This window comes from Martes martes (assembly GCF_963455335.1).
Source record: "Martes martes genome assembly, chromosome: 15".
In the NCBI taxonomy this organism is placed as follows: Eukaryota; Metazoa; Chordata; class Mammalia; order Carnivora; family Mustelidae; genus Martes; species Martes martes.
In genome coordinates, this window is record NC_137903.1 from 67,888,543 (window position 1) to 67,912,751 (window position 24,209).

Below are 24,209 nucleotides of genomic sequence, written 5' to 3' on the forward strand. Positions count from 1 at the left end.
AAATGCTCATTGATGGGCCATTAGTTTTTGAAAGAGCCAAACCGAAAAGAAAAAAAAAAAGTACCATGCCAGTTTTATTCCCATTGAATATTTACACCTTGGACAGCAAACCTTGCTCACATACAGTAGAAAACAGATGCGATAAACATGGCTTGAGAAATGACCAGAGTGTGCACCTACAGAACTGTACATCACATCAGATCCACAAGGCAGCAATACTCAGGGGCTGGAAACACTGCTTACTACGAGTCAGTTATGGAATCATAATTTACAGTAAAAATGGGCACGTCCCAAGGCTCAATTTTTATTTTTTTCTTTTGTCATTTACAGTAGAATAAATATTTTGTTGCTATTGCTACACTTTAAATTTACATTCTAACCTATTAAATGCAGAAAGCTAGTGTAAAGCATATAGATTAAGTGTAGGTCCCATACGTATGACAGTTTATTCAAGACTAGTAGGTTTTTGTTTTTTGTATCTTTTTTTTTAACTTTTTAAATGGCTAGTGGGAAAGATTTGTGCTTGTGATCAGCTCTTAACTTCAATTTTTACATCAAAGCGTCCCTGAAAACGGTCTTTCTCACTGTACCCAATGTTCTCACCGTACGCCTTACACTCGACACGGATTTCAGTGTCCATGGTGAGGTTGGTGAACTGCACGGCCAGCAGCGGCTGCAGGTACTTGGGCTGGAGCAGCTTGCCGTAGTAGGGGTAATACTGCAGAGGAAAACCGGGGTAGCCGCCCAGGCCAAAATACTCCACGTTCCCAACTTTATCCTTGTCTTCGTCTCGCTGAAAACCAGAGAGAAAGGAGATTTTAGTGGCTGGCAGCCTGGGTCACTACCCGGGGGACCCACGAGACTCTCGATCCTACGGGACCGCCTGCACACCGCTGCTGCAGGAGACCGTCGGTCCCTGACACGGCCGCTCAGCGCCCCCAGGGGCAGCAGGACGCAGGCCGCAGGAGGACACACGCTGGTCCCTCCCTGGCCGCGGCGGAAGTGGTCATCGGAGGAAACTTCACATTACACAGGTGAAGGACAGCAAAGGTCAACCAAGCATTCCCCCAAAGCCAGTACACCCAGAAAAGCACCTGCCACTGAACGTCAAACCCACTGGTGGTGGACCCCTGGACGGGCCTTGGGCGACATTCCCTCCTACTTGCCTCTCGTTTGCTCGCGTCCATTTTACTGCTTGGCATGTGCGTAAAACAGCACCGTGTAGGGATTCCCGTTAGTCAGCCCTCTCCGTAAACAATCCATTAGGATCCTATTTTTAGGTCTAAAGGGAACATGTACTACTACCTTATCTTTCATTATTTCTTATTTTTGAAAGAAAAGCCAAAAACTGGGGTGCCTGGGGGGCTCGGTCATTAAGCATCTTCCTTCAGCTGAGGTCACGATCCCAGAGTCCCGGGATCAAGTCCTGCATCGGGCTCCCTGCCGGGCAGGCAGTCTGCTTCTCCCTCTCCCACTCCCCCTGCTTGCCACTCCACCTCTCATGGACTCTCTCTTTCAAAAAAATAACAAAAAAACCTTTAAATTAAAAAAATTAAAGCCAAAAAGATTTTTCAATGTGAACCTGTCAAGAAAAAAAGTGGCCTTAAATCTTGAATAGGCCATGTGGGCTAGAGAAGCACCGTGTGGGCTGGAGTTCACCTCCCAGTTCTGGAAACCGATCCTCCTGCTAACGCGGTTTCTTGCTCCGGCGGAGAACGGACGTGTGGTTTCAGCCGCTAACGTCCTCCTCGTGAGATGTTCTGACCGCGCGGAGCTACGGCTCCCCTGAAGCCACGTTCCTCCTGTCCCCGGTCAAGTTCTCCCTCTAACTGCAAAGTGTCCCACACACGCACACGCCCCCGGCCCCGGCCCTCACCTTGCCCGTGCACTGGACCGGCAGGACGTAGGGGCTGTACTTGAGCGCGGGGTAGGCCTCCAGGGACTCGTTCTTGGGAGGCTGCAAGGAAGAGCGCACGGTCAGTCCGGCGGCGCGTGGCCTCCTCCCGTCCCGAGCACGAAGCTCGTTTGTAGCATCAACAGGCCCCGCTGGTCGCGGAAACGCAGCCCAAGGAACCAAACACTCGAGGGTGCGAGAACGAACGAACCCCCGACCCCGTCCGCGCTGGGACGCGGCTGAGACGAGGCCGCGCCGAGGTCGGGGAGGCCGCGCGGGCGCTGGGACCCGACCCGGAGCCACGGGGACCCCGGACCCGAGAGCGGGGACACACGGCGCGGCCCTTCCTCGCGGGCTGCGGTACCACCGTCGGAAGCAGGAGTCGTGGACGTTTCTGTCGCACAAAACCCGGGCCTGCTTCCGTGACCCGCATCCTCCGCCCTCACGCGGGACTCGAGCAGCTTCTGTTCTCTGGGCCCGAGTCTCCGCAGAGCCCGGCCCGCGGCTCCGGGAACGGGCCCGACGCGCGCGGCAGGTCGGGCTGGCGACGGCCCCCGGGGAGCCCCAGCGCGCTCCGGAAGGTGCCACCGTTGCGCGGCGCCGGCTCAAGCGCCCCCGGCAGGGCGCGACCGGCACCTCCGCCCGCGGACACGGCCCCTGCGCGTGCGCGTCCCGTCGGGGAACCGCAGTTCGCCCGGGAAGCGCCCGCGAGGCTGCACACGGTGGGGGCGGGGGGGGGGCGTGCGGGGCCCCTCGACGGCTCCAGCAGCCGCAGGCGGATCCTTGAAGGCGGGAGATGATGCTCCCCGCCGGCATCTGTCCTGGGGGGAGGGAGACCGGCCGCCGGGGGTGCGGGACGCCACAGCCCGGACGGAAGTGATTCTCCGGCGACACCAGGCAGGGCCGAGGGGGGCCCCGGGGTGAGGACTCGGAGGCGGGAGAAAGGACCGGGAAGCGCGAGCGGCTGAGCGCGTCACTCGGCGGGTGCGGGAAGGGACGGAACCCGCAGGACCACCCCCGGGGGCAGGCGGGGGACAAGGAGCGCTCGTCCGAGGAGGAGCCGCCGTCACAAGCGAGGGACGCAGCGGAGGCCGGACCGTCGTCCTCCGAGTGACCGGCGGTCCCGCCATCCTCCTCCGTCGGACCCTAATCCCGCGGCCAGCAGGGCCGTCCTGGCGAGGGCCGCGGCGCAGGGTCCCCGGGTCACAAGCGCTGGGCGCCCGCAGACCTGAACCCAAGAGCCGGGTTCCAGGGAGGCGCCAAGCTTGGGGGACCGTGCGGCCCGCCTGTCACCACGGAAGACCCGACGGCGATGGCTGGGGGGGGGGCGGCCTCGGGGAGGAGGACGGCCCTACCCCGCCGGAGGAGAACCCGGACGCGGCTCCGCGGGGGCAGCAGCACACGTTCCCTCCTCCCGTCGCTCCTGGGGCAGCAGAGCGCTGAGGACGACGCGCCGCCGTCGGACAGGCCGCCGTCGGACAGGCCGCCGTCGGACAGGCCGCCGTCGGACAGGCCGCCGTCGGACAGGCCGCCGTCGGACAGGCCGCGTGGCTCGGGGGTCCCAGCTCACGGCGCGCTCGGGCGGCAAGAACACGCGAAGCCAACACCGCGCTTCCCGGAGCCGGAATGGCGCGCGGCTTCCAGGTTTGCCATGAACTTGTCATTCAGTAAAAAACAAACAAAAACCTGTGTCTTCAGATTACCGGACCGTTTTTTAAAAACTACTCTTGGGCTCCACGAGAACCAAAACCTGAGCCTGTACATGCAGATAGTTCTGAAACTTGAAAATACCTTTTTCTAGGTTTACTGTCAAAGGGTTCACATTCTAGAATGACATCACGGAAGCCTTACGAACAGAGGGGCTGCTGGGGGCTCGGGTGGTTAAGCCCCTGCCTTCGGCTCAGGTCAGGATTCTGGAGTCCAGGATCCAGTCCCACATCGGGCTCCCTGCTCGGCGGGGAGCCTGTTTCTCCCTCTGACCCTCCCCTCTCACGCTCTCTCTCTCAAATAAATAAAATCTTTAAAAAAATAAAAATAAAAATAAGAACAGAGGCGCCGGACTTACTCGAGAACGTGGCTCTGCCTCTCAGAATTTCACTTTAGAAAAGGAGATAAGTGACTTAACTGTCCCCGTCCCCCAGGCAGATGCAGACGTCTCTGCTGTTACTCTACTGACTGGGTTCGAAGTCGTCACCGAGTTTACTCTAAATCTTTACAGACTCGCCTCATGCCAATCCGCTACCTCATCCGAAGGAGAAAGGCTCCTCTACGGTCTAGGGTTTAAAGCACGACTTGCCTTAGGTTTGAAGCCCAGAACTCGGTTCAGCTTTATTAGGACGCAGGGTTTGCCCTCTTTGTAGCCGTAGGATTCATCGTTTATTCCGGAGCAATTTCCCAACCACTCGAGCTTGAACCTGCAGACTTTTCGCTCTCCTCGTTCGTTGTTAAATTCTCCCCGTTCTTTGATTTCGCTGGGCACATCTGGAAACAGAAAGCACGGTTTTCGCTGCGGAGCCACAGTCCCCTGGGCACCACTGAGACAGGAAAGGGAGCTTTTCTTCCAGCCCGTCCCAAGCCCGTGCTGCTCTGCGTCTGGAGCGAGGGTTTCCTGCAAACCACCTCTGGTTCCCTTGCGGACATCAACACGGGGCTGTACCCCAGGCGGTAGCTGGTGTGTGACCCCACCCAGGGCTTCCTGGTACCAGAGGATCCACACAGGTCTGGTCCGGAGCCATATTTCTCTTCCCTTAAATAACGGGTGACTCCGCGATTTAGAAGACTGAGCGGAAACCCGGCCGCCCGTCATGAGCAGCCTCATCGACACGGGTCAGCTCTGATTATTGATTATTAATCAATAATTTTCAGAACTGGAAGGTTTTTGGTCAGAATTGCCTGACCATTGCTAGGTGTCACGGTCTCTGCCACTAATTAGCCTCTCAAATAGAGTAAAGAAAGAATTATTTTTTTCCTTTTCAGTCACCATTCAAGGTTTGAAATTTTTCTTATTTTTGTCTTTTCAAGCTATGACTTCTTGCAAGCATTTGTTCAACTGAAAAAATATTGTAGTATTCTTGATTCATACCTCATAACAAAGCCAGAGAGAGAATACAAGAAATAGAGAATTCAAAGTTAATACAAAGCACCCTGCAGGAAACTGAGGCAAATACCATAATTTCTATATATTTCTAAGGTCACAAAATAACTATTTTCCCTTTAAATTGTAAAGGGCCTCCATTCAGTTCATCTCCAGGGAAGCAATTCACCCTAATGATCTTTCATACAAGCCTTTTAATTACTGCAAAAATGAAAACCTCATTGAAATCCTAATGAGAAATCGTAGGAAACAAACTGAGGGTTGCTGGGGGGGAGGGAGAGGGTGGCTGGGTGATGGACACTGGGGAGGGTGTGTGCTATGGTGAGCGCTGTGAATTATGTAAGCCTGATGAATCACAGACCTGTGCCACTGAAGCAAATAATACGTTATATGTTAATAAAAAAGAAAAAAATAATAAAAATAAAAAATAAAAAAATAAATTACTCCTTTCAGAATGACCTAAAATGGCAATCACCCCATATTATGATCAAGCAAACAGGGCCATGTGACGAACTGGTGTCGGTAAATGCTTGAACTGAGTCGGAAAGACTGAGGTCACCTCGTTACTCAGACATCTTGTCTCAGCAGGTCTGGAAACATGGCTGGATGGTGCACGAGGACAGAGATGTGTGTTCCCATCAGCGTTAATACATCCAAGAGCCGCCTTTCCTTTACCGTTCCTTACTGAGATGCTGAGCGGCCTGGGACACAGTTCACTGTCCCTCCCAACCGGGGGCAGGAAGGCTCTGCCCTGGCCAGAAGTCCTGCTTTCTCCGTATCAGCGTAGCTGATTATGCCAAGGAGCCATGCTAGTGAGAGAAAGGCCCTACACACTCTTCCACAGGAGAAGGGGGCAGGGGCGCGGGGAGCAGAAATCTGGAAATGTAAACAGTTCTCAAAAATCAATGGAGAACCATAGCAGTAACTATGGTCTTTGGGTGTGCGTGGTAAAAAGCAAACGTGTCCAGGAGTGTTTTAAAGCAAGACACTTTCCAAATGCACATAATTGTAATACTTGAGGCTACTTCGTTTCTTCCATCAGATCCAAGCCTAAATCGACTAGTCTTCTTGCTTTAAAACAAAATGAAAACTGTCCTCTCAATATGGCCAGACTTCAATCAATTATTTCAAGAGGATTTTTCGATCATTAAATAACAGACAGAAATGGGAAATAAGAATTAACCAGCCACAGACATCCAGAATGAGTCTACTTACTGCCACAATCTTCAAAAATCATTTCATCCTTCTGGGCCGAATCTTTGTACTTCTCCAGGAACCTAACTATGTTGAGCACATATGCCTCATAGCTCTTGGGGTCGTTAGGGCGAAAGGAGATTTCGGTCTTTTGGATCTGAGGAATCTGTGTTAATCCTAGACCAGACAGAACAACAAAGAAAATCGTTAGTGGGAAGGTGTCAACCAAGATCATTCAAGCACGTTCTCCACGTACCAACATGTTTCGCCAATCCCACCTACTAAAAAGAAGGTTAAATTCTTGCTTCTCCTGGGAAGTCACTTCTCTGGCATTTAGATTGAGTACCTAAGTGCCAGGGACGGTGTCTTGCTATCATTATCATCTTATTTACCCAGCAACACTTCAGGATGGGTAGTGTCTCCATTTTATGAATGAAACTTTTTGCACAGAAAGGTTAAGTGCTTGGCCCAAGGTCACAGAGGAAGTAGCGGAACCAGAATTTCAACCCATGTATACTCCAAAGCCTGTTATCTTCCCAATACATCCATATGCTCATATGAAACACGAACGGCATAGCTAGCCAGCATTTTTTGCCGGTGGCCTTCCTTTCCCTAACTGCATGTAAGCCTTTGAGCACAGAGGCCTTTTATAGTTTTGGAACGGGTTGACGACCATTCCAAACTCTACCAGACTCAAGGCTACTCAACAGACACATTCCTTTGGATCTTTAACCCAAGCTGGACGAAATGGGATTTATGTAAAGTTACCATCCCTGCTTTCCATTCTAAAAGCAAGTCAAGGGCCAGCCAGTATAAAATTCAAAGTATGACTACCTTGGATTTTCACTCTTTAATCAACATTTTACATTCTTTAATTTTCACACACCTCTATCACCACAAGATTTCCTGGCTAGGATTTGCACACCACACAGGACTACACAGGAGCGCCGGGGAGGCCTGACCACGGCCTTCTAGTCTCGGATGCTAGGTAAGACCCAAGCTGCCTGGTTACATTTAAATTTCAGATAAACCATGAATCAATTTTTATAGAAGTATGTCCTGTGTAATATTTAGATGTGTTTCTGTAAAAATCAACTCGTGGTCTATCTGATGGTTAAATTTAATTAGGCGTCTTGCATTTTATTTGCTAAATTGCACAACCCTATTCTAATCCCCATCCCAGATGCACCTACTTTGTGTTGGCAACAGAAGGCGGCTCACGCCCCCGGCCCTTTGCCTTGAGCAAGGGGCGCATTAAACCTGCTGCCCCATGGGCCCCACTCCAGACCTGCCAAGTCAGAACCACTACTGATGGGAGTCGAGAATCTCTACATTAATGAGCTTGAAGGGTTCCCTGAGCACTTTCGGTTTGAGAACCAGTGCTCTGGGGGGCCAGAAGCTGAGACTAGCAATAGTGATGCCAACATGATGAAGACACGGACATAAAAATCAGGATCTGGTTGGGGTTGGGGCTAGGCTCAACGGCAGCTTTTTTCTAGTGATTAAGGATGGCTCTGAGCTTCAAACGTGGTTAAACAACGTGAGCAGCCCAGCTCAGGGGGCTCGACGGGCGAGTTCCGCGGTGCTTGCTGTTCCCTAGAAGAAGGGAGAAGACGGGGATGCAGACAAAGGACGGGAGCGTCAGCGATGACGGAGAGGAGCCACGGAAAGGGGAGATATCGGCATTTGCACTTACAAAAATGATCAGTTAAAAATCAACAAGGTTAGTACAATTAAAAATATTTGTTAGATGCTCACTAACCCTAGAAACCTGTACGACTCAAGCAATTTAAGTATAGCCTGAACAATCTTTTTCTACATTTAAGTTAGAAAATTGGCATTGTGACCATTTGTAGCACAAGGAGACGATGAATAAAAATGACAAGACACCTGCAAAAACGAAACAAAAGTGAGTAGAACTTTCCACTGGGATTTCATGCCTGAGAAAGTGTGGAAAACAAGCCTCCCCACGGAAATGGGGAAGGCCAAGGGGGGCCAGGGAGGGGTGCCTTCCTGGTTTGACTTTGAAACTGGATGTTTAGGTCAAGGTGACACGCCTGCACCTGTGAAGGGCAGGGAGGGCTCAAAGCCGGAGCCTCACAGAAGCCAGGAGGAGGGGCTGCTTTCCTAGAGTGACCCGAGAAGCGGCAGAGGACGGAGCCGGACGGGCGTCCACGCCAGAGCCCACGGGGAGAGCCCGGGCGCGGCAGCCAGAGACGCCAGAGGCAAAGGCCTTCACACTCCGTCGCGCCGGTTTGCCGGATCCATCTCGGGGACCCCGTGTCCGGGCCGGGAGCGGGAGCGGCGTCCGGGCTCGGGGAGAAGCAGGAGGCGGCCGGGGAGCCGGGCAAGAGCAGACCCGGTCCTCAGAAAGCAGGAAGCGCGCTCACCAGCCTTCCAGAAGCGGGTGGCGGGGAAGAGGCTGCCGGCCGCCCTCGGGGACCGCGGCAGGATCAGCGGCGACCGTGCTACAGTCCCTCGCAGAGCGGGCGATGCGGCCAAAACCCAAAATGCTAGCCAAGTGTCAGTGAGCCCGGGCGAGATCTGCAGAGCCTCACGCAGTGAGTTTAAAAGAGGAAGGTGGACCCAGAGGTCGCGTTAGAGGAACACGGCGGGACCTCAACCACGAGGGGAGCGTCCGGCTTCAGCTGTCCGGGCGGCCCCTCCCGAATCCTCTCCCCGCGGCCGGCCGAGGACCCAGCTTCCATCTCCCGGACTGAGTGACGTGCTCCTCAGACTCTCCCAGAGCGAAAGGGACAGTGGGAAGAGGAGGTGGCATCACGCAGAGTGCTTTTCACTCCCTCGAGCTACCAAGTCCAAGTTCTCTGCTATTAAAAGTGGCCGGGTGACATGTGTGAGACCCCAAAGCATCAGCAACCCTGAGTCAGGCATGTGGGATCTTAGGAGGAGAAGTAGGTCCTTCGGGAGCCTGAGAACTGTGGCCCGAGCTGAGTTCCCGCCCGCCCAGAGACAAACACCGGGATTCCCATCAGCAAGCGCCTCTGCGGTTAAGAACCCGAGTTATGGAAACAGTAGGCATTATTATTGCACACACAGCGGTGCCACTGGCCCAGGGAAGCTCTACACAGTTGGCCTCGCACCTCTCTAGATTGGGCAAAGAAGAAATAATGAAAACCAAGTAACGGAATCACACCAATTTCTGCCTGAGAGCCCGAACCCCCTCAGTCAGGACGGCTCACGGCCCAAGCCGCACTCACGGCCCAAGCCGCACGGAGCCTGTACGTTACCACGGGAGAGAAACGCAGCTCGAAGACGCCTGGAGAATCGTGACTGTGTTCTGTGCAGAGAAGCATCAGAAAGTGAGACCGAGAAACCAAGAGTAGAAGAGACAGCTAAGCCCAGGGTCTCAGAACCCTCGGACTTGCTGAGCTGGATTAGACCTTGAGCCAAGGCCACTACTGTGTCCTTTCCACTTGAAGTGATGCAGAACGTTGGGAGAGGGAGCCCCGGAATGACAGACCAACCCCAGGAAGGTCAGCCATGCCTTCCTGTCTGCTGAAGTTTACCACTGGGGTCTCTGAAGGATCTTGAAGCTGTAACTACCATAAGCCTTCATGACCCTCCTTTTAAGACACCCAACTTCTGGTCCCAAGATGGCTTCCAGAAAAAGCAGCACGCGTGGTTTGGGTTTTAGGCATGCCATCAGCTCCTCTCTCTAAACCCTCACCCACAGAGCACATACACACATAAATACCGAGGAGCCACCCCAACGTCGGGTTTGGACACAGCCCCCTCGGTGAGCTCGTCTGCTCTCCTCGCCCATGTCTGGGCAAGGTCTCACTCCATCCCCCACCAGCGCTGCCTCCCCTTTTCTTCATCCAGAGCCTTCTGGCCTGAGAAGTTCTCTTCCTGGAAACTCTCAGAGATCAATCCCCTCGCCTGTTCTGCTCAGGATCACCTTAATTAGGAAAGTTCTCAGATGAGATCTTCTCCAAGCCATTAGGAAAATTCCTCTCTTCAAAAGTAATTTCCCTAAAGCAGTTAGATACGTTCGAGAGGCAGGTGAAGGACCCTTGATCAGATATCTGATCACTTACTTCCATTATCAGACTCACCGGAAAAGACAGAAAGGAACGGGATCAGATGTGGAAACTTTATTATCTGGAGGCCACACAGATTTCTGCAACTGTGACACTCTTCCAGGGCTATACAAATCCCACCTTGGGGACTGGCACCCTCATCAGTCGTGTTCACACGGGACTAGATACCATCAGCTAGTCCCTCTCTACGCTGCCCACTCCGTAAAGGGGTGGGTCAGGATTTAGACAAGGATGAGCTTTCTTTCCAGTGGTAACTCCCAGAGGCCAAAGATAGCGGAACACCCAGTCGCCGGCTTGTGGTCTCAAGTTATGTTCCAGGAAACAGATATAACCTTTTGCCTCGCCAGTGTTCTGAACTTGAACTGACATTCACCAGGCCGAGTTCTACACAGCTTTGCCCTAATAGGGCCATTTGCCTTAAATTACGTTTCACTTATTATTTAAGAAAACCACCTAAGCAGACTGAAATCATAACTTGGATATGTGACATTTTAGTATTGGGTTTGTAATGAGGACATCATCTTTACAGAGAATTTGGAGTAAAACAGAACAAAACAAAAACCTCTTCAGCTTTGCAGTTGCTTCTTATAGTTACATTTGCCTTTCCTTGGTCCTTGGTCCCCCATCTCTTGAGAAACAAAGGAGGAAAACACTCAATTTTTGGCTTTAGTCGGCATTCATAGCAGGAGGGGGAACTAACCAGTAAAAGAGGAAGGGAAAAAGAAACGAAAGGCTTTTCACTAAGAAATACATTGTGTCCAATTGGGTTTACAATGTAGCAAGTTTATAATTCCTCAATTTACTTGTGAGTCTGAATTATTGAAACCAGAACATGGCCATTGTAACCTTGTAACGGTTACTCAGCTGAATCCCAAAGCACAGCTGCTTGTTCGTCATTTAATACACCCCCCAAGTCCCCAGGCCAAATTCTCTAAATAGGCATCATTTTCCACAGAAACCTCCAGGAGGGCACCCATGATGACTAAGAAGGGCACCCAAGGCAAAGAAACACAAATGTAGGCATGCACAGAGCACCGCATACCACATATCTCCTGCACAGTCCACGTTGCAAAGTAATTTGCAGTTAAAAACATTTGGAGGTGTGATTTTACAGAACCTCATACACATCTATGTGTAGAGATACACATATACACCGTGCACGCACGTGCGTGCACACACACACACATACACACACACAACTTTCCCCCTTTAAGTGCCACTAAGATACCTATGAGTTTTTGTTTTTAATTATTTTACCTCTGCAAGAATGGGATCGATTTACCTAACAAATACAGGGAGGGCACACGAAGAAAGGTGCCTCCGTGCTTTCTGGAAAGAAGCAGGGTTTTTGCCTCACCTCGGGCTGTAGGCTCAGCTTTTGCAGAACTACTGGATTTTCTCCTTGGTCTAGAGCTGATGTTCAACGACCCCCGGTGTATGGAAATCTCTTCTCCTGTCCGAGCTAAATACCACATGCTTGGGTTGAAGGCCCTTCCCTGTTTTGGGAATTAGCCTTCAGCACCATCATCAGACTCTGATCTACAGTGCTATATTCATTTTCAGGTGAGCAGACAAAGCATAATTTGGTTCAGAGGATCAATCTTAGAGGTCCCTGATTTCACAGGGACCTATCTTTAGATATTTTCCTGTAGCTCTTAATTATGCTTATTCTTGATAAAAGATACATTTTACAATGGGAAAATATAAGCAAACAGCCAAACCCTACCATTTTACATTAAGCTTTTCTGCTCAAGGCTAAACGGAAGGACAACCATACACAGTAGATACGGAACACAACGTCCGCTAAGTGACCAACAACCTCAGACATATTCGAAAACGTCTCTTCGTGCATGTATGTGGGAAAAGCACAGGTTTTCCAGCTGGAAGCCACTAGATCACAGACATCCCAATCCTCCTTCGTCTCCTCAGCTTCTCTCTAGTCCTGGGTGTGTCAGGCGGGCCCTGCGGTGGGCCGATCGCTAGAATAAGCACACCGAGAAGCCACAGGCATCAGGACCCCGTCTGACATCACCACAGCACACGGAGGCTGGCGCGCTGATGCTCCTTCCACGACAAAGGCCTCTCAGAGAAATTTCACAGATTCAGCTTTTTTCCCCATTACCCTCGATGCACGGGATTTGTTACCCAGTGCCAGGTGTCGGAGGCCTCTGCTCTGCTCACTTGCCACAAAGGAGCCCCCAGAGTAAGACTCATTTTTCTGGGGCTCCAGGAACGTCGCTAAGTTAATCATGAGGCTTCCTGTGTCCCCAAGAGCTAACTGATTAGTTTTATCTTGGTCTTTACAAAGGAAGAAATAGCCACACAGCGGGGCTGGGGCTCTCAGAAGAATGAGAAAATCCCAACAGCACCCAGGGCGAGCCCAACAAGAGCCACGGAGTCCGGGAGTGAGCGGGCAGGAGCCTCTGAGGCTGGGGAGGGAGGAGGAGGGAGAACGTGGGAGGCCGCAGGCCTGGGGAGCACGGAGCCTTTAGCACGTCAGCTCCTGTCAGCGGGATCTAATGGAAACAGCAAAGGAAAACAAAAGCAAAAACAAAAACACCCAACGGGCGCTTTGAAATAACAATCCCTCCAACCTGGAACGAAGCCCAACGTTTTCCGATTCTCCCTTTGAAATGTGAGAGTAATGCAAGCGACAGTTTGAGAAACTAGGCACCTGAGACAGATGTAAGAATTTTGCTTAAGGGGCGCCTGGGTGGCTCAGTGGGTTAAAGCCCCTGCCTTCAGCTCAGGTCACGATCTCAGAGTCCTGGGATCGAGCCCCGCGTCGGGCTCTCTGCTCCTGGCGAGTCTGCTTGCCCCTCTCTCTCTGCCTGCCTCTCTGCCTGCTTGTGATCTCTGTCAAATAAATAAAATCTTAAAAAAAAAAAAAGAATTTTGCTTAATTCTGCCGAGATTCGAACTGCAATGCCTCCTACCCGAACAGAAGACAGGATACTCCCTCGCACAGTCAAGAGGAGACCCAAACTGCTGGTGGTGCTGCGGCCTGCCGGGCTGCACCCCCACCCTCCCTCCTCAAGTCTGGTTTCCATGGCAGCACGATCATGAGCTTTTTTTTTTTTTTTTAGTTTTAGAGCGAGCGAGCGAGCAGGGAGGGGCAGGGCAGGGGGCGGGAGGGAGTCTCAAGCAGGCGCCGTGCTGGGCGTGCAGCAGGACTAGGGCTCGACCTCACGACCCCGAGATCACGACCTGAGCGGAGACGAAGTCGGACGCTCCGAGGGCACGGAGCTCTGAGCGGGCGTCCCGCCGACGCGGTGCCAGCTTCCCTCCGGGACAACCCAAAGCAACACGCGACTCGGGAGCCAGGACAGGAGCGGCCTCAGAGCTGCTCGGCAGGAAGCGAGGCGGCCGGCATCTCCCCGGGCGCCACTGACGTGCAGGGACCGTGCTGTCACCACCCCCCATCAGCGATGGCGGCCGGGGAGGGCAGCGCCCCCCTCCGGGTCCGGCCGTGAGCGGGCGGGAGATGCGGCCGCCGGGCCGTCCGGAGGAGGGTCTGCCACGGAGCGCGGCCTGGCGCGGCCCACCCGGCCGGTGTGGGTGTGTTAACGGGACAGACTACGCGACAAATACGGTGTCACTCACATTTATTTAAAATCTCTTCAAGCGTGCTTCCTAATCCCCCTTCTCCCGAATCCTCTCCGTGGGGAAGCCAAGAGGCTGTTCACCTTGTGAACAACCGCCAAGCGTGCGAGCGGCCCTGCTCCGCCGTCTAAAGCTCCCGGTCCAGAAACACGGGATTCAGTCCCGGGAACCGGACCGCGCCTTCCGTTGCAGGAAGAGAAGTGGCCGCTGAGCCACCCTTTGCTTCATGCCATCAGCTTGGCCGCTCTCCGCTCCCACCCGCCTCCCATCCCGCGACGTCCGCGCGGTCCCACGCCCATTCTGCAGAGGGGACGACGGAGGCCTCGCGTGCAGTGGACGTGCGCGCAGTGGCTCACGAGCCTGGGGCTTTCATAGTCACATTAAGCCACGTCACACGGCCAACAACCAACCATCCGTGACCCACAGACAGAACAAGTTGTCGGTTTCTGTCACAGCGTAAGTGCTGGCCCCGTGCCCTCGGGGCTGCGGAGCGACCTGTGCCATCGTCCCAGAGCCATGGGGACTGTCAGGAAGATCACGGCCCCCAACACCACCAGCGCTCAGGCCAATAAACTGCTCCTTAGGCTTTTTTTCTCCCCCTTAAATTTCCCTTCCATTTTGTGACTTAGTCCTTTCATGGAGACCTCCCTGTTCAGCCCACCTGCTTACCCAGTACCACAGACAGACAGACCCGAACGGACTGCACCACCGCCGCTGTTCGATGCGGACGCCTTGGCACACGCTGTTCAGCAGAGATCTAGCTATAAGGTGTGCAAAACGCAGTCCACCCCCGGTCAGGCGGGGTCCGTACCCGTGCCCCCAGCTCAGCTAACAGCATCACCGAGTCTCCGCTCGGCCCCTTCATCTGACTGAGACATGCAAGCACCCCCCCCCCCCCGCCACTCGCAAACACGGACGCTTGGAGACACGACGTGCAGTGGCCGAGGGGTGCCTCCACACGTGCCTCCCCATGTTCTTGACAGACGCCAAGAGCGAGGGCCCAGTGAGGAGCCTTCAGAGCATCTAGGGACAGTCCCGGGCTGCATTTCGTGGCTCTGCTCACCTGACCTCCCTGCTCGGAGGCCACCAGATTTTCAAATGACAATCACGTCTCTAGGGAGGGCGAGAGCAAAGGGGCCTCTGCCCAGACTCTCCTGACAAGGTGGCAGACAAGGGGAGGAGGAGAAAGAGACATAACGAAGACAAAGAACCCAGGCAGCGGGACGGGGGAGAGAGAGCTGAGGAAGCACTTCTCCTGCGGCTCCGGCTGAAGCAGGAGCACATACTTCCACGATGAGACACCAGCATTCCTCCGAGAAGCGACGGTTTGTCAGGTCAGTCCAACGGCTGAGGACACTAAATATAGGTACTGAGAATGTGTCTTTTAGGAAGGGGCTGGGAGGAAGGGGAGGGAGGCTGGGAGAGGGGGCGGGCAGGGCTGAGCACCTCCACCAGATCGTCTAGGCAAGGTCACTGGCAAGTCCCCACTTAAAAGGTCTGGCGCTTCAGCCTTTTCTTTTCTTTTTTTAGCCTTTTCTCTTTGAAAGTGAAATTGCCCTTTCTGCAAAGAACACGAAGAAAATTTTTACTTTTATTAAAGGCTGACCCCCCACAGTTTGGAGAGACAAGCAGCACTGGTTTACATCTAGGAAGTTAAATGCTTGACTCTTCGGTCACTCTTGGCTTTAAGCTTAAGAATTCTTATGAAGCAGCATCGTGATTCAAGAACAGCTTTTCAATGGCTCAATAAGAGGAAAATAAAGATCGACACAAACGTGATGACGACTCCTCACACTGCCTCCAAAATCTAACAGGAGAGGACACGCCGGGCTTCACGGTCACAAAAGCCAGCGTCCAGTCTATTTCCTCAAGGTGCAGCGTGCTCCGTGCACGCCGAGAGTTTCTGCTTCAGCCTTCCCAGAGACCCGCCTCTTTGGGGAACTACTTGCTGGAAACTGTGGAGCATTAACCAGGTGAAGTTGTTTTATATACTTACATGTTTGTTTTCTTCCCCCCGTTTCCAAAATCCCCTAGATCTAAATTTATCTGGCAATGTCCAGGGTTTCCTTACAGTGCAGGACCGTGTGGCTTGGGGCCAGGGCACCATGTTTGCCACCTCCATACTCTGAAGATTTTCCTCCGGGTCTCTCACACCGGAGCCGGGAGGTAGACACAGCAAGCGTGCGACAGGCGGCCACACTTGAGCGAGGCTGCCAGCCCGGTGCCCGTGGTCAAAGCTGCTCAGTGCCATGAAGACGGCCTCAAGATTGTCACCTAAATACAGCTGTTACTAAACCACTGCCAGGGAAAGTAGAGGGGACGTGTCATCGCCACCCCCAGCGGCAGCCTCAAGGTCGTTCATAATGCAAGAACCCAGAACTTACGCAACATCTCCTGTCTCTAGGTCCTCCTGACAATGAATTTTACAAGAGCCGGTGAGCACGACCAGGTCTGCGGCTGCGCCCGGGCCTTCTGTCGGCCTCGGGCCTTACGGGCAGCGGGCTTTCCCTGGAGGTTCAGTGACCGGAATGGACACGCACAGCTGCGCACGAGGTGCACGGCGCTCAACAGTGGCAGCACCCAGATCACTGCAGGGCGCTCGTGTGGCATTTTCTTCCTTCTGGGGTGACCTCTCCTTGTTCATCCAAGTTTCCAGAGCTCAAAGAGACAGCGGGACTGCAAAATGGGGCTAGAAAGCCGACAGGTGAGAGTCCTGCGAAGCCCGTGGGCACGAGTGCTGAGCCGGGAGAAGCTGCTGCCGCTGCTGGAGGTTAAACTAAGCCACGTCAGCAGCCGGTGGGAGAGCGGACTCCGGAGCCACGGCTCCTCTCCCGTGAGTAATCGGCCATGTCAGAGCTTCTCATCATCCCTAAAAATAACTTCATCTCTCAAAACAGGAGCTGAAGTGGCTTTTTCTTTTTTTTTAAAGGATTTGCCTGAGTCACAGGCCCCTCGAGAAAGTGAAAGATGTGCCTGAGCTGGAAGGGCCCTGGGGCGACCCCGCGAAGCGACCCACTGGGCGGCGAGGGCGCCTCATCGCAAGTCACAGGCTGGCGGGTGCAGGCTCAGGCGCGGGGGAGACCAGGGCTCTTCGCCCTCGCTGCAGAGCCGTGACGACAAGACATCTGCAGCGCCCGGAGGCCTGCAATGCGGGCAGGAGAGCCGCGCCATCGTGAGCAGGTCCCGCTTCTCCTATGAAAACAGGCTCGATCTAACACTGCATTACAGGCAGTTCTCAGAAAAGTGGCCTTTTTTTTTTTTTTTTTTTTGAGTGAAAAAGTGACACCCATTTTACCTCCAAAGAACTGAATGTGTTCACCCTCCTGTTACCTGGGGGGGCCACGCGGTCCTGGTAGGTGGGCTTGAACTCGCTGATGGTAAGCAGCATCACCTGGATGGTCCCGATGAAGATACCAGCCAAGCAGCCGTAAAATATCACGTAGAACAGGAGGATCTTAACTGCAAGGAGCACAGACAGAGACGGAAGGCTGTGATACAGGCGCGCTCTGGCATGAAGGGCTCGTCTTCTCAGAGACGAAGGGGCTTCCTTCCCGGCTCCCCCCCAGCCTGTCTTCAGAGCCTCCTTTCCCAACACTGACCCAGAGCGTGAACCACCTTCCCGCAGGACGAGGGACAATCGGAGACGGGCAGTTGCCTGTTACAGTGTGTGAGTGTGTGTGTTGGGGCTCGGTAAGGGTAAGAGGAATGGTCATCTAGAACTAAGATTATTTACAGGACGTAATTTCACTGCCTAAATAAAAAAATTTTCACGAAGATCACCAATAAAATCTAGGGCCATGTCAGTGGGCTTACGCAACACATCGCACATCTGACAATATACTCCCATAGAGGCAGGTTTTCTTGCCTGGTTGGTCCCCTGGTATTTCAGTACTACAAGCTCTGCCGCTTCTCCGAACGTGAGGGCGCCTGCGGGTTTTACGCTGGGCCAGAGCAACGAACGCCGAGAAGCCCCAGGAAGCTCTCCGGCTCCTTCCTACCGCAAACCGCCCCCCACCGGTGACGTGTATTAGACACCCGAGCACACACTGTGTTTTCCTCCGGGGGCACCAAACAAGGGCAAAACAAAGGGAAATCTTATAGTCAAAATGACAGGCATATTTTTATTTCATCTTCTGACTGGACCCAGAATGCGGACTGGTTTGATGAGCTGCAGCCCCCCCCCCCCCGCCCCCCACAGCTAGCTGGAGAGCAGGGCAGCAGCTGAGCTGGCTACAAAAGCAAAAAACAAAAAGCTAAGCACCACGAAGCACAGGGACGGGAATGAGGCTATCAGTTACTGGTTTACGAGGATTATCTCCCCGATTAGCCGCATAGTAACAGGCTGTACTAGGCATCGCCCCGCAGCCCGGTGCCAGCCAACAACTCCCAGTGAGCGCAAGAACGGGAGCAGGTGAACCGAAAGGTTATCGAGTCTGAGACAGGACTGCACGAAGGAGCCTTAGGGTTACCTCTAAAAAGCTCCAGATTGCAGGCAGTACAATGCTGGGGTCCTAGGGGTAAAAAGTACAGAACAAAAGATCGCTGAAACGCAGTGTCTTGGTGCATGGTGGAGGGACAGAGGGAGAGTGGGTGCGCTGTGGCAGGAAGTAGCCAGATTGCCTTTGGCAAGCATTTAAGAGCCCAGCTTTCCAATCAGCAAATACGTGGTTCAGGGAAACCATGCTATAAACGCTAGTAAAACAAGCCAAATGCACATAAGACCAAAATGCTTAATCATAACCCTTTTCTTCCCCTATCCAGAAAAAAAAAAAAAAAAAGGAAAAAAGCCAGGCCAGGAGCCAAAGATAAGGAAAAATGAGAGACTGCAGAATCCAGAAGCACAGCTGCCCCGCTCAATCAATCACTGCCTCCCAGCAGGCCAAGGGTTAACTGCCGCATTCTGTATCCAAGTAGCAGTAGGCAAACGGCAAGGCTGTGACGTCAAGAGATCTGGAAAAATTTTCCAGTGAAGGCTCCTAAGAGGTGCGAGAGTTGGTGGTAGAACACGGTGAGAAAGGAACTGTTGTAACCTGTTTTCTGTGCACCCCCCACCTTGTCTCGGTACTTAGCTTAACCACACTTGGCTCCTCCAACAACCAGAGCATTTTTACACTCATTCCTTGGACTCCAGATACCTAATTCTAACAGCTTAAGAAGGTACATAATTGAGGCGATAATTGAAAATACAAACAGAGCAGTGGAAAAATCAGTCCTTTCGAAAGCATGCTGATTAAAGCTGAATGAGACACAGCCTTTCCATTCTGCCTGACACCATAGCCTAAGTGAGGGATTTTTCTCTTTTGCTTCAAGATGTTCCTTAGCAAAATCTCCCCAATGACAGCTGAGAGGTCAGCTGGTTAGAGGACTGTGAACTAAGCAGGACCTATGCACTGGGCTCACCAACACAGATCACCAGGGGCTGCTCAAAGAAAAAAGCTAGACAAATTGTACCAACCAGCCAGGGTGGCACGGAGGGTAAATTTAGAGGCTTTTTTTTTTTTCCTGGTACTCTTCAGCAATTTTTCTTCCTTTAAAAAAAATGCAAGTAATATGGAGGTTTTCCAGTTAGAAAAAAAAAAAAAATGAGTACCCTTCAAAAAGGGTCACAGGCAAAAGGAAAGACTGGCCTCCTGGCCCAGCAGTAACCCTAACAGAAATCTACCAACGCCTGCATTAACTCAATACAAAGGTGGAAACCACAGGTGATTTGCATGCTGCCATTTCTCCAGCAGGTGACAGGCAAGACTCCCGCGTCCATCTTGGTGAAAATCTACCTATAAGCAAAACTGAGCCAAGGGCAACCTGCCCCCGTCCCAAGGGCATCCATGTTGGGCCCAGCGCTGGACAGGTAGCATTTCCCCCTCAGGAGACAGCAATTGCTGTCAGTGTCTCTGGTCAGAGAGGGTGTCATTTCTTACATTGCCCCAGAAGAGGAGACACATGAGCTCAAAGCAAAACCTGAATTGTCAGCCCAGCACCTGCACCTTGGGAAAGAGAAGCAACCAGACAAGCACACCCATCCTGACGTCTGCGTTCATTAATCCGTGTCTTGGGACCTTGCTGGATGTGGTATCAAGACACCAATATTAATACACACGCGCGCGCCTTCTCTCACATACGGAGGTGCTGCCCCATTACACGTCAGCTTAAAGAATAGGTCTTCCTATACTGCCTTACCTTCTAAAGCAAATATTATTCTGAAATTGGAACGAGGAAAGAAACCTATTCTATGAGAGGGGAAGACACCAGAGGACAAATTTCACAATATGCCTGGAATCCAGGCAGCCCCGGGCCCATGACAAGGCTGGGATCAGACCACCAGGGCTGGAGCCTCCCGTGCACCTGGGAGAAGGGGGCCCGTTCGGCAGCGCACCCCCCCAGGCCTCACTCAAGTTATGAGGAGCTGCCAGATCGCCCTGACCAGGGGCTGTTCACCCTACACACATCCTGAGCTCTTCAGGTTTTCCCTTCCATGGTGAGAAAACCGAGAGCTATCTTTATGCATGAGAAACTATGGCAGTAATCGTACTAAATAACACAGGCTCCCCAAAATAAAACAAAATATAAAATACGAGCCAAAAGCCATCATTTGAAAGACCTACATTTAACACGATTCAGGAATACCTGCGCTTTCCTGTAATACCTTGGAATGCTATTTCACCTTGACTAACCTTGAAGTGTGATGCATTTTTAACCCTTTATTTTCCAATCAAGAGAGCCACTAAGGGCTGCATTTTTTCTTTGCAAAAATCATATATTCTAGCTTCTTCCAATTCAAAATGTCAGCCAAGCATTATTTCCCTGACTCATTCTGCTGTGATGGCCACAGATCCTCCCAATCAGGAATACTGCATCAGCCCCTAGCCAGGACTCCCCCCGTGGCTGCAATGGTGGTGCTAGCAGTGGTGGTGATGATGATGATGGTGAGGAGGATATTAGAGAAGGAGGGGGCAGTGATGCAGGAGGGGGGAGCTCCCTTCTCTCCCTTCCGCAGTCACGACTCTTAACAGATGTGCCTACAACTCTGCCCTTCAAAATGACCTTTAAAAAAAATGTCACCCTTCCGGTGAAAGGAGGCGGAAAACAAGGTATCTAATTTTCAATGAGGGAAAAAAAAATTCCATCCAGCCAAGCCACAGGCTGCCCCGAATCCTGTAAGGTGAGCTGCATCTACCTTTATGCCGTTTATTTCTTTGACTAACCCTTCCGTGTAATCGAGCCAAGCTACTTGTTCCGCATCTGTGTGCAGCCGCTGAAAACACCCAGACCTCACTCACCACGTCCCCGGGGCCTCCTGGGCCCCTTGAAAGGACTCTAGGGGAGGTCGGTCACTGGGGGGGCTCTGGACAGAGCGGAGCGCACTGCAGTGTGGATGGATCCCGCCACCCCCACCCCGCGCCCCTGGAGGTACATCTGCACCAGAAAGGGCTGGAACGCACTAGGTCGCCTGCATCCGACCCGATCACCCCCACGAGGTCCCCTCGTAGCCTCGAATCTCAATGGTGAGGGCTCGGGGCAGGACTGCAGGGAGAGGCGCATCTAGTCTCCCGGAGCCGACCGTTCCCGGGAGGGACGGGCTCGAGCGATGCTCGCACCGACCGCAAAGGAGCCAGGCGCGACCTCGGCTTCTACCGAAGCCCCCGCCGGCGCGCGCCCGCGCCCATCCCGGGGGCGCCGCGGTCCGCAGCGACGACAGCGCCCGCGGCCGGCCCCGCTCCGTCCGGGGCGGCCGGGGCTCGCGGAGCGGAGCGCGGAGCCTGCGCGGGGTGCGGCGGGCCGGCCCGGGCGCTGCGGGCGCGGGAGAGCGGCGGCCCCTACTTACACCAGCTGCCGCCGGTCCTGCCCAGAAACTCCTTCTTCTCCGAGTTCCAGATGAATTTCTTCCAGCTGCCCTCCTCCTTGGCTTTCCCGCGGGCCATGGTGGCGGTCGGCGGCGGCCGCGGGGCTGCGGGGGGTGAGTGCGGCGCGCGCTCGCGTGCTCGGGCGCTGGCCCCGGCCCGGCTCTCCGCAGGCTGCTCCGGCCGCTGCCGCTGCGGCTCTCCGAGTGCCAGACGCGCGCCGGCGGGGCCGAGGCAGCCGCGGGAGGAGGGGGAGGCGGCGGCGGGGGCGGAGGGCGGAGGGAGGGGCGCCGGCTGGGCGGCTCCGAGCCCCGCACCTATCGGCGGGCGCGCGGCCGCTCGCGGGCTCCGCTCGGTCCGCACGCGCTCCCCGCGCCCTGCGGGTTCGGGCGCGCGGCGGCGGCGGCGGCTCCGGGGCCCCTGGGGCGCTCGCTCGCCCCGCCTCCTGGGACCTCTGCAGGGGCGGCCGCGGCAGGAGACGGCGGCGAGGACGGACAGACGGACCGCGCGCCGGACCCTCCGCGCCGCCCGGAGCCGAGAAGCTGACCCGAGCGCACGCCCCACCTTTACTATATACCGCGCCCGGGCGGCCCGCGGCCCCGCCCACAGCGGCCCGGCTGGCCAATCGCGGGCGGCGGGGGCGGGGCCTCGGGCCCGAAGGGGCGGGCGCGGGGCCGGCACAAAGGAGCCGCGGCGGCGGGAGGGGCGGGCTGGGCCGCGGGGGGCGGGGGGCGGGGGCGCGGCGGCGCGCGCGCAGGCGGCCCCGCGCAGCCCCCTCCGCGCTCGCGGTGGCCCGCAGGCCCTCCTCTGCGGTGGTGCGGGTTACAGCACCTGCGTCGCGCGGCGCCCGCCGGACACCCGGGGCCCGCGGCCCAGCCCGCCCCGACCCGGGCCCCCCACCCCCCGGCCCGCTCGCGGCCGCGCGCCGCCCGTCTCCCCGCGCCGCAGGTCCACCCCTCGGAGGCCCTGCAGGGGTGGCGGAAGGTCACTCGGGGACGCGTGAGAGTCGGGGAGTCCGCCTAGCCCCGCCCCGCCTCTCGGCTGCTGCACCTGCCGCCCCCCGCGCGCTGCGCGCCCCTGCGGCTGCGGATCCGGCCGGTCTGTCTCCAGCCCTGCCCGGCCCGCCCGCGCCGGCTCCCCGCTGCCTGCCGCGCTCCCCGGGGGCCGCCCGGGCCGCCTCGAGCAGGACTGTCGCAGACCCACCCAGGGCGGATCCCGGGGTTGGCAGGGCCGGGAGGCCGCCCGCGGGGCCCCGGGGTGTCCTCCCTCGGAAACCTGTCGCACTGCGCGGCGGGCTCACACCGGTCTGCACCGGACGGCGGTGTTTGCACATGACCCAACCTCTGCGGACTCTCCTCGATGCCCAGTAGGTGGCCAGGATTCTCACTGACCTGCTTTCTGATGCCCCCTTGGGAGTACGGACCACTTTGCTCTGCTGTAAAATCCCTGAGGCCGAAAGAATTTAGGAAGACCCAGCTCGAATGGCAGGACGTTGAGGGCCAGTCCCCCTTCCCACCCCTTATTCCCTGTTGCTGAAAAGCCGGACTCCTTAGTCTCATCTCTCTCCTCCGAACCCCTGAGCGGCTTCACACACCCCTCCCGGGGCGGTGGTGACACAGCAGAAAAGGGCAGGGGTGCATCTGCAGTCACTGCAGAGAAGTCCCGTCCCCAGAGAACAGCGTCGGTCATCCCGGGAAAGGAGACTTGCAGGCCCTCGCTAGGGACGCTTGTCAGGACCCCTTGTCTCCAAGGTCAGCCTTGCGGGTCTAAGGACCAGCTCCAACCGCTTTGAAAAGAGCCCTTTCCCACTACTCCTTCCCAAGGCCCACACCCACAAGACTTGAAAAACCTGAAGATCCCTGAAATTCAGAGGAGAAGCAATGACCTATCCCCCCCTCACCCCACCCAGCCCCAGAGGACTGCTACCCGCAGGCCTTGTCAGGGGCGGTGGTGAGACCCGTGTGGAGAAAGGAAGCCACCCCCTGCTTTGCGCCTGCCATGTGTATGCCGGAAAAGCCCCAGGCTGGTGGGAGAACTGCAGGCACAGGAGCACGTGCAGATGCGCTGGCCCTGGTCCCCTCCCAGGAGAAGCGACCTGGCGGAGGGGTCTCCAGGAGGAGAGCTCGCTGGAAAGGCCGTGTGGTTAGGGAGCGCTCACTGCGAGCAAGAGGGAGGAAAGCCTGTGGGCAGAATCAGCAACCAGGGGTGAGTGAGGAAGGGAAGAGGCAGGGGAAGGGATGAGGGGGTTAAGGGAAATAAGCATGCCCCCCCCGACCCTTCCCACCCCCCAAATCCCTTCCCCCTCCCTGTCTCATCCTCTCTCTTCTCCAGTGAAACAAAGTATGTGGAGAAAGGCTCACAGTGACAGATGCTTCATTGGAACCCCCGTTCTCTCTTCAAAAAGAGGTTCCCTACCGCAGCTTTCTAGGGCTGTGGCAAATGCCAAGTAGACCGACTCTGTGTCTGGCAAGGCTGAGCTTCCTCTCTTGTCCTTGACCTACTGTGTTCCCCTGGAGGCCACTCCC

At 55.0% G+C, this 24,209-nt stretch overlaps 1 protein-coding gene across 1 annotated transcript; it reads right to left on the minus strand.

Annotated features, from left to right (window-relative positions):
* Nucleotides 1–56: 56 nt before the first annotated feature.
* On the minus strand, nucleotides 57–22,208 carry ATP1B1 (ATPase Na+/K+ transporting subunit beta 1). The gene is made up of 6 exons (XM_080823830.1): nucleotides 21,669–22,208; nucleotides 17,177–17,305; nucleotides 6,204–6,359; nucleotides 4,191–4,375; nucleotides 1,877–1,957; nucleotides 57–793 (listed from the first exon to the last, which is right to left on the minus strand). The coding sequence occupies exons 1-6, from the start codon at nucleotides 21,763–21,765 to the stop codon at nucleotides 530–532; spliced, it is 912 nt and encodes a 303-aa protein (XP_080679956.1). The 5' UTR covers nucleotides 21,766–22,208; the 3' UTR covers nucleotides 57–529.
* Between the last annotated feature and the right edge of the window lie 2,001 nt (nucleotides 22,209–24,209).